Here is a 10,021-nt window from a genome sequence, read left to right on the forward strand (position 1 = left end):
ATTGCTGGTATTAGCTCCCACCAGGACCGCTCACAAACAGCCTTCCAGCATGCAAGTCACACCCTGAGTGTCTGTGTGTAGCTGCAGCCTGCCAACCACACTTGGGTTACCCTCTGGCTCTCACCTGCTGGGTGACCACAACACACGCCCAATCTCAGATTCCCCCCCCCCCCCGAAATGTATGTCATATACTGTCCAGCAGTCCAAATATATGAAGTCCATTATTCCTTTAAGGTAATAATATACACGCAATTTACTACCCTAAATGGAGTAACCCAGATACTTCAATTTAAACATACTGGATTAGATGAAACAATAAAACAAGTTTATTAACTACAAAGAGATAGATTTTGAGTACAAGCAATGAGGCATAAAATTCAGAAATGATTACAAGAAAATAAAGATAAAATGCTTTTTAGTGCCTAACTTAACAAATTACAGTATATTAAATTCAAGCAAAGTTTTTTATCACGTTTCCAGCACTAAATGACCATACTCCTGTAGAGTTCAACTGCTCCTTTTGTCTCCTCAGGTGCAATGAGGGAGATGGACAAGGAGAGAGAGAGGAATGCCTTGAGGTGTTTGCCCTTCCTTTTTATAGTTTTTAATCCCTCTCTGAAAAGCATTTCCAGCTGAGAATCAGGAGACAGGCAGTCTGCTGGAGGAAGGAGACTCCATGCTGTTTCATTGATAAGATGCAGATCTCTTTGCCCCTTTCTCCCTTTCTTGCCAAAGAATGGCCACTTGGTAAGTAACGGCCCATCAGCTTTGTTGACACCTGGCTAGGGCGCCAGTCCTTTGTCTTTGAGGAACAGGTTTAACCACTCCCCAGACGTATCTGAGAAACGTACTTCAGTCATGATTTCAGCTGATGTTCATGTGACCAGGTGCCTGGGATGAGCCACAGTGCAAATGCCATACTCAGGGCAGACTGCAAGAAATAGGGCAGACAATTGTCAAAACTGGTGGTTTATTATATAATTAGATTCACCAAGCCAGTAACAAAAGACCTTCTGCAGTAACACACCGGTTAACTACAAGCCAAACACAGTCCCCCTTAGACATTCCAGCCTTTGGCTCCCATCCAGATAAAGAGGTCTAATATTGAAAACCTAATTCATCATATGTGAGTTTCTTACTAATCCCAGAGGATCACACACATACCATCAGGTCAATATGAATCACAGATCTTACCCAAATATGATGCTGTCAGTCAACCCTCAGAAAGCCAACTAAATATTTATTAATAAAAGAAAAGAAGGAAGGGAGTTATAAATGGTTAACAGATCATATACATACAAATGATTGCGAAGTCCTTACATCAGGTTTGAAGCAGTGATGGAATAGACTGCTGGCTTATAAAGTCTTTCTGGTAACTTCCAAAAGACAGGAAGGTCTTCAGTCTATAGTTCAGGATGCTCCTTTTAGTTGTAAATCCACAGACCATACAATTAGCGCAGGAAAAAGAGGCAACATGGAGATGTCTCAGGTGTCTTTTTATATCCTCTGCCATGTGCATGGAAATGGACGGTCCCAAATGAAGCCCATAGACTGTGTGTGCAGAAAGTTACTGGCCCAAGATGGCGTCCAGGGTCACATGAGCATATCACCGTTTGCTGATTCACAGTATGTGGCCATTGGCCCCTTGCTGTCTGAAGCATCCTCAGGCAGAGCTATCTGGGCAGGATGAGTTTCTCCTATGGCCCATTGTGTAAGCTGAGTGTCCTTGATTGGCCATCAATACATAGCTGTCTAGACATGATGTAAATTTATCTAGAGGGTGTCATCCAGGAATACAAACACAGGTTTAAGATACAAGCACATAGCCAATATTCATAAACATCAGATACAAAGATGATACTTGCCTATAAACAGTATAATCATGCTTAGCAAAACAACTTTTCCATTGACATCTTACATGATACATTTTGTATAAGATTTATGGAAATTATGTAACAGTGATATAAATTGTCAGCTTTCTTATATACAACATCACAGTTCATAACTTTATACATGATGGTGCTACATGCATTTTACTGATTAGTAAGACTGAGTTTGTCATGGATTCTGTGACTTTCCGGGACCTTCGTGACTTCTGCAGTGGCCGGTGGGTCTGGCTAAGCCCCTGCGTCAGCCACACCGGCCGCTGTTGGGGCAGTCTTGGGCCGCCGTGTCCCCCCCTTCCCCAACAACAACAGGAGTTTGGGTGTGGGAAGGTTCTCAGGGATGTGGCGCAGGAGGGAGTGAGGGCTCAGAGAGGCACTTATCTCGTGGGGGAGAGGGGCTCCCCAGAAGTAGCAACATCCCACGGCTCCTAGGTGGGGGCGCAGCCAGGGGGCTCAGCACACTGCCTCCGCCTGCAGGCACCAGCCCCCTCAGCTCCAGTTGGCCATGATTCCTGGCCAACTGGAGCTGCAAAGCCAGGGCCTTCACCTAGGAGCTGAGGAAGGGGGAATATTGCCACTTCCAGGGAGGCGCAGAGCCAGACGGGGAGACTGACATCCCTGCTGACTGTGCCCCCGACCCCCAGCACCAGCAGGCGTACTGGGCCGCACACCACTGTCTGGGTCGCTGCTGCCCCCCACCCCGAGTACCCACAGAGGCCCCTGTGATCCACCCCCACCCACCCAAATTCCCGCAGTACCCCCCTGGGCCGCCCCTCCCACCAAGATTTAGTCAGGGGTGTATAGTACAAGTCATGGACAGGTCTTTGGACACAGGCTTTGAATTTTTGTTTACTGCCCGTAACCTGTCCATGACTTACTAAAAATACCCATGACTAAAATGTAGCCTTACTGATTAGCGTGTTACAAGTTTTCAAATGATGCCTCACGTGACATGCCTTGTACAAAGTTTATGACAATTGTGTATAGGGTGTGAATACAGGGGTGCATTCTGTCCTCATGGACTGGGACTAAAACCAGGATCCTCTCACTTCAAGAAAAGGCAAGAGGCTTTTAACACCAGAGCTAAGGGAGATGATCCTCTTACTAGTATTACTAATAAATCCATTATCTCTGCGTGGGTCAGCCACGACACAACAACACGACACAGACATGCACACAAAGCCCGCATACCAACTGAACAATAAAATGTTAAATCAGTAAATTTTAAAAGGGTGAAAGACAGTTAAGAACTATGCAGTCAACTACAGAAGCCATCAGGGTCTCCTTCACAGAAGTGAACTTGCCAGATCCCCCAAAAAGCACTATAGCCCAGCCAGTCTTCAAAAACAACACCCACTGCAAAAGACCTTTCTAACTTTCAACTAGTCTCAAACATTAGGCAAAAATCAAGTAAGCAGTGACAACCCAGATCCAGCTAAACCAGTGGCAAAACTCCAAGGATTCCCCACCTCCCCATGCTCATTCTAAAACACTTCTATTTTCAAAATTGTAGAAAATGGTATTGTCCTGTCTAACATAGCTGATAAAAAAGCACAACACTAGAGTAACTGCAACATTTCCTCTTTACAGCGATGTCTGAGGCTTTTTGTTAATAAAAAGTTTTTACCATATAGCTTTAGTTTTTTCAGCGTGAGTTGCCTTGTGTTCACAAATGATGTTTTCTCACTTCATCTTGATTTTTATCCCATTACGTATAATTAATCCAATTTGGAAGTGACAACTATTTCAGAATGAGTTATACCACTGCAAGGGTCATGGGGAAGCATCCCCAGTTTGAGTGAACTATATCACTTCAGGTAGCCCTCCTACTATTCATTCACTCTGCATTACTTTACATCTGGGTTGTTACTCTATCTGGTTACCTGTGCGCCTTCCACTGCTCCAGGTTCATCCTGACTGGAGACACCTCCCCCCCCGCTTTGTTTACAATTCACTCATGTCAAGGCCACAGACACCACTTCCTCATGATCCCATCTGGAGAGGGATTACTTGCCCTCGGGGTAGAGAAGCAAATTCAGTCTCATCTTTCCAGTAGCTGCCAGAAAGCAAAGATCGACCATTAGAGCAAATACTGGAGAAGGGGTGTTCCCAGACCACACCATCAGGGAAAGCCAAAAAGCTGCAAAAGAATTGCAAAGTCACCAAAGACAAAACACCAGACCTCCAGTAACATTCCTAGCACATGTGCATACTCTAAGGAGCTGGACGTGATTTTTGCCTGAGATGCCATCACAGAATCCCAGTAAATTTTGGACAGTTTGCCATGATCTGTGATGAGGCAGAAACTTTTCAAAAGCCATACAGCCAACCACAGACCCTGACCAGAAGCAAATGAACCGGACAGCCAAGATCTCTTCAGTTTGCCTGAAAACCAGCTGGAGAAGCCAGTGATGACCCAGTCAGAGACATGGATGGATAGGAGGAAGGCTGTCCACCTGCCACTGAGAAGACCTGGATTCAATTTCTGCTCCACTACAGACTTCCTGCGTGACTTTGGGCAAGTCACTCAGGGTATCCTCTACACTGTAAAAAAAGACCTGGGCAGCAAGTCTAAGAGCCCAGGTCAGTGTCCTCGGGCTCAGACTGTGGAGCTAAAAAGAGCTATGTAGATGTTTGGACTCAAGCTAGAGCCTGAGCTCTGAAACTCAATAAAGGGAAGGGTATGAGCCTGAACATCTACACTTCTATTTTTAGCCCTACAGCCCCAGCTCAGGACAGCTGAGCCAGGCTCTGAGACTCACTGCCACAGGTCTTTTTTTTGCTGTGTCAATGTTCCCGAAGTCACTTTGTGCCTCAGTTCCCCATCTGTAAAAATCACTTTCCTACTTCACAGGGGTGTTGTGAGGATAAATACATTGAAGAGATTGTGAGGTGCTCAGATAGTAAAATAACTGGGGCATAAGATACCTCATGAGACCCAGACAAAAACAGTGACAATGCTGGGTAGGGAACCGCATCCAAAAAAACCCTTAGTGGGCTATATCACAATTATCTGTCCTCTGGGTTCCTATAGCCCCTCTAAACCAGTTTTTTCTTCCAGGGACTGGTTGCACATTACTAGTTCTGGTGGATTTTACAACAAAGGGCAGTCACATTCCACCTCTGGGCAACATCTTCCGTCCTCTGCTCACTCTGCTTTTCTCTAGCCCCCACAACATGCCCAAAACAGTGCCAGGCTGGAGAATTAAAAGTAACCTCCTCCCCTCACCCAGTCTGCCACACAAATATATTTAATCTGGTGCTTCCAGAAAAGGGCACCATCACTTCCCTTCCCCATGCACCTTGATGTTTCCAATCCCTAGTCCTCAACCACCTCTGCCTGTCCTTCTAGAGCTGAGCAAGATGGTGACCAAGCAAAGAAAAAAAAAAACAAACAAAAAACAAAACACATTACACCAGTGCAGTTTTATTGTAGCCAAAAACATAGCAAGGAATATACCAGTCAAAAACGCACTTAAGACCATAATTTGATCATGACCTTGAGCTATGTTAGATTTTAATACATGTGAAGTTAACCGAGGTAGGCTGGGCATTTGAGATCAGAGAGGTTCTTAGTCATTTCACATTGCGTAGATTCTATAAGGTATTGTGGCTGCAAGTGTTACAAAAGGCATCTCAAGCACTCACTAGTTGCAGGACCTAACATTATTAAACTTACTGTAGTACGTGCATTGAAGCTGCAAAATCCTATTTATTTCACACAGCACTTTGCACTGATCAGGCAGTATTAAAATGAGAAGTTTAGGTAAAGATAGCAGTCTAGTTTGGTGCACACGATACAAGATAGTGCTGACTTCCGAGTGCAACCCATATAGATAGTGTTTCCCTTCCATTCCAGCTGTTCATAATGTTCTGAAGTCTCTCCACTTCCTACCCTTTGGAGAGGCTCTCCCTTGCTCTCACAGCCGTTGTGCATTGTACAAAAGGCAGATCTTTCTCTCGAGCGTCCAGCCTTGTCATGAGTCGCTTCCACCCTCCTTTCGGTCTTCCAAATGCATACTCCAGTCATTCTGCAGCTACTCATGGTATAGTTAAGCAGCTCCTTTCGCTATTCAAGTGTCCAGTAAAAGGATTAGCAAACCATGGAAGCGAAGGGTGAGGTGGGTCTCCCAGCATAACAGATAGAATTACAATACCATTAACGCCCATAGTGGCTTTGGAAGAAAAAATTCATTTCATTACAAAGAACAGGGAAGTTTCGAAAGATCCTGGCCCCGTGGCACTTTCCAAACCATCCTACGTTATGGTTAACAAGCCTGCCATAATGACCAAGAAGGCCTTGTATAATCATGGATAATCTGTTGATTAATTCCAATGCCTGGTGGTGGGGTCAGGCATTGGCTCCCATCAATGGCCCTTATGCAATATGGAAACCACAAGTGTTCAAAGTCATCAATAATAAAAATAATCTCCAAGGTTCATTATCCAGGATAGTAGCATCCTCTTAATAACAGCATACACTTCCATGACTACCACACCAGCAGTAGATTTATCAACACCAAATCGGTCAGCTTCTGACCACCAGCAATCAGGGTGTTGAGGCTTCCAGATGGTGATGGCCACATGCCATTCCACACCGAGGAAGTCATTGGTGATCCAGCATTGCAAGCTGAGGATAAGGTCTGTGCAGGTTTCCAGAAAAGCAGCCTCTGCATCCTAAAGTTCTGCAGCCACTGCTGGTCAACCCAAGTCTGCAAGAGTGTCCTGTCTCACCAGTCAGTACAGGCTGGCTGAGCCCAGAAGTGGTGCTCTACTGAGGAAAGCCAATTCAGGAAAAGGTCATGTAGAAGTATTGGCCAGGTTTCATCCTCTTGCTCCTCCATCAGCATCCGCACGACATCATGGTGGTTCCTGTGGTGACATCTCCTCCAAAGCCTGCATGAATTCCAATACATCTGGAGCACCCTGTTTGCATTAATGATGGTCAGAATCATCATCCTCAGCAGTGCTTTCTTCGTGCTGCCTGACAGCAGTTTGAAAAAAAATAATTTTTTTTTTAAACTCGGTTTGAAAATGATGCTGGCAAGATGTCTATTGCCTCCACTGCCAACCACATGCAGATAAAAATCAACTGTGTGCGTGCACAGAAATGAGACAATCAGCACCATTATAAGGATTTCACAATGCACACAAGACATTTACATGGAAAATGCAAGTGATGTCAAAACAAATTAAATATACTAGATTAGGGACATTTCTCAACCAATATAATGGTCTCCATTTAACTTTTGTTAGCAATTGGCTTTCACCAGTCAGCTTGCTCTTTAACTTCTTAATTACTGTTTACTAATAAAAGCCCTAAATGCTTAAAGATTTTACAATAGGTTTTCTAATAATGTTAATCCTCTATCACTAAATTTAGATTGTGAACAGTAATATTTCACCAAGAAAATCTTAATTTGAACCAGAAGTTGCTTTGATTTTTGTAATTTTATAATGTCATTGGTGAATGGCTGGAAAAATAATTAATCTTCCTGGTAATAAGTTCAGTTGTTCAAATAGAAAGAATATATAAATGACAAAGTCATTTTAAAATGAAGTTTTACCCTGAGAAGCGAACAAAGAAGAAATCTGCTCCCTGAATGTATTCAGGATTGTATCTGCTTAGTAAGACATGTTTTAAATCACATTTTACTCCCATCTTATTCTGTTTTCTCAAATTCTTATGATGTACCTAACACCATCATAGCCTTGCAAAGGCATCACATCTATAAGAAAGAGTGCTGTCTGTCTGTAGGCTCAGGAAAATAATGCAAAACCAGTTTATATGTGGGAAGTAGTCTTCACTTAGAGTTGCTCATGCCAAGCTACTGGCCAGGTGGCCTGGACAAGCTTAAGTAGTACAATTCTTAAAAAAAAAAATAATAATAAGATTTTAAATAAAAGTTTGAGTCCTACCAAAAATGACAAGTTAGGCCCTTCCCTCCCCTCCCCTTCCCTCCCCCCATAACTAGCAAATTTTTCAAGTCCTGAAATAACTAATCCTTACAATTCCCAAGTAAAGAAGGCAAGCAGGATTTCCTCTTTCATTTAATACAAAAGAAAAAAGCACACCCAAAGAAAACTGAAGAAGAGGTTGAGAGACTGTTTGCCTACAAATATATAGCATGCCAGGCAAAAGTATTAGAACTCAGACAACAGACAGTGTTGAAAGCATGTAATGGTTTTAGCACCTAGATGCTAGAGCTCTAGAAAAGCATCATCAGTCAGGGATATTCTCCTTTGGCTCAAGCAGCCAAACTGCTATTAGTATGTTTTTGATTCACATCCTAGGAGCAACAGAGTTCTCAGACACTAAGGAACATTAATAAAACATGTGACGCCATCAGCTTAATTTCCTTAAGACCTGCTGGGGCTTCACAGAAAACCTATTTAGAAGTCACTTCCCTGATCCAAATTTTCTGGGGCTTTTTTAACGCAATTTGCCTTCACAGAAGATATTTTTTCCTCAAGAGGTCTTTTGTTCCTATGGCTTGTTGGTTCCATAATACCACACAGCCTTTGTTAAGTTCCCAGCTGGGACACTTGTGTATTTTGACAATAAGGACTGTTCGTTGAGTCATCCTTCTAAATGAAACAATAGTATCCCAACATCTGCTAAATTCTTGAACGCTGAGAAAAAATTAACCAGAATTCTCCCATTCAAATCAATTCAAAGGGAAGCTTCTAGCAGGTCCATCTCGTGCAGCAGAAGGAAACAAGGAGGTCAGCAGGATTCAGGAGCTCTGCCATATAAAGGGAAATTTGTATTATGCAGAAGCAGCACGACTACACCCGCCACCCCCATCCTCTTGCTTTCAGAGTGGGGGAGAGGGCCATTAGCAGTCTTTCGCAAAAGCCTGCTGAAGCACGCCACCTCACATGTATCTCTCCTCATCTTTTTGTATTCTTTTTAGTTGAACAACTGACATTATGCTAGGAAGATTAATGTATTTATCCAGCCAGTCTCCAATGATGTTATGAAATTACAAAAAATCAAAGCAATTTCTTGTGCTGTGGTAGTATCTACATAGCATCCAATCACAGACTAGGGCCTTATTGTGTTAAATACTGTACAACCACAGAGCAATGCCTTTTTAAACAACATACTCTGTATCAGCCAGAAAATTATGGCCCATTATGGAGAAGATCAAACGATATGCTCTCAGTGGACCCTTCTGCTAGCTTTTAAAAATCTATGCATCCATGGTTACCAAAATACCCTTCCACTTGTGACCAGAGTGCAAACTGAGCTACTGTCCCCTTCCTGAGCCTGCAGGCAGCGCTCCAGTGCATCTGCTGCTGCTCAGACCTCCCCCCACCAAAGGGGAAGACGTTTCATGTTTAGCAGTCCCTTACTAGCTACGGTCTGACAAAGAAAGGAGGACGCTCCGATGCAATATTGGGGCAGGTCCTGATACGAACCCCTCGTCCCTCCGCGCGGTGGAAGGCGGCCGGTGCCTCACCCGGGCAGGGACCCCAGACCCTCTCAGATAACGAGGCGTCCGGGATACGTGCCCGGCACCTGCCATAGGGGGCTGGAAAGAAGCTGGGTCCCTCCCCACCGACCCCCCTCACGCACACGCCAGCCCACCCCCAGCACCCCGCCCCCAGTCTTCCCCTACTCCCCGCCCAGCCCCCCCGTCCCCGACTCCCTGCCCCCCGCGCACCCAGCCCCCTCACTCACCGCCCAGCAGCTTGGGCACCTTCCCGATCCTGCCCGTGATCTCCGCTGTCAGCACCGCGAAGTCCTGCTCGTAGCCCTCGAAGTCGGAGGACATGGTAGCGGCGGGGGTCCAGGCCCGGAGACGGCGGCGGGAGGGAGAAACCGGCCTCAGCTGCTCTCGGCCAAGAGGCTTCCGCGTTGTGCCGCAGCCAAAAGCGTCCCTCCCGGCATCGGCAACCCCCGACCATGGTTCCGACCCTGACCCTGACCCCGCCCCGATGCCGCCTTCCCCTGGAGCTGCCCATCCCCCTCCCGCTTGCCCGCCGCGTCCCCGACCCAGGCCCGGGGAACAGTCTTCCCCTCAGGGGCCACGAACTGCGTCCGGAATCAACATGGGCAGGAGAGTTTCCCAGGGGACCCACTTCTGAGCGCAACCGCCAGGGCCGGAAAAAAAAAAAGAAGTGAGGGC

General features: G+C 45.4%; 1 protein-coding gene across 9 annotated transcripts in view; it reads right to left on the reverse strand.

Moving 5' to 3' along the window:
• VTI1A (vesicle transport through interaction with t-SNAREs 1A) overlaps window positions 1-9,766 on the reverse strand; it is a gene marked incomplete at its 3' end in the record, with an annotated part of 343,356 nt that extends 333,590 nt beyond the window's left edge. For all 9 annotated transcript variants that reach the window (XR_014712499.1, XM_084635045.1, XM_084635044.1 and 6 more), the window contains exon 1: window positions 9,574-9,766. Coding sequence is in view for 8 of the 9 variants with exons in the window: in XM_084635045.1 (XP_084491171.1) it covers window positions 9,574-9,667 (94 nt within the window). The remainder of the gene's footprint in view (window positions 1-9,573) is intronic.
• Between the last annotated feature and the right edge of the window lie 255 nt (window positions 9,767-10,021).

Source organism: Lepidochelys olivacea (assembly GCF_965140295.1).
Source record: "Lepidochelys olivacea isolate rLepOli2 genome assembly, chromosome: 7".
NCBI classification, from domain to species: Eukaryota; Metazoa; Chordata; order Testudines; family Cheloniidae; genus Lepidochelys; species Lepidochelys olivacea.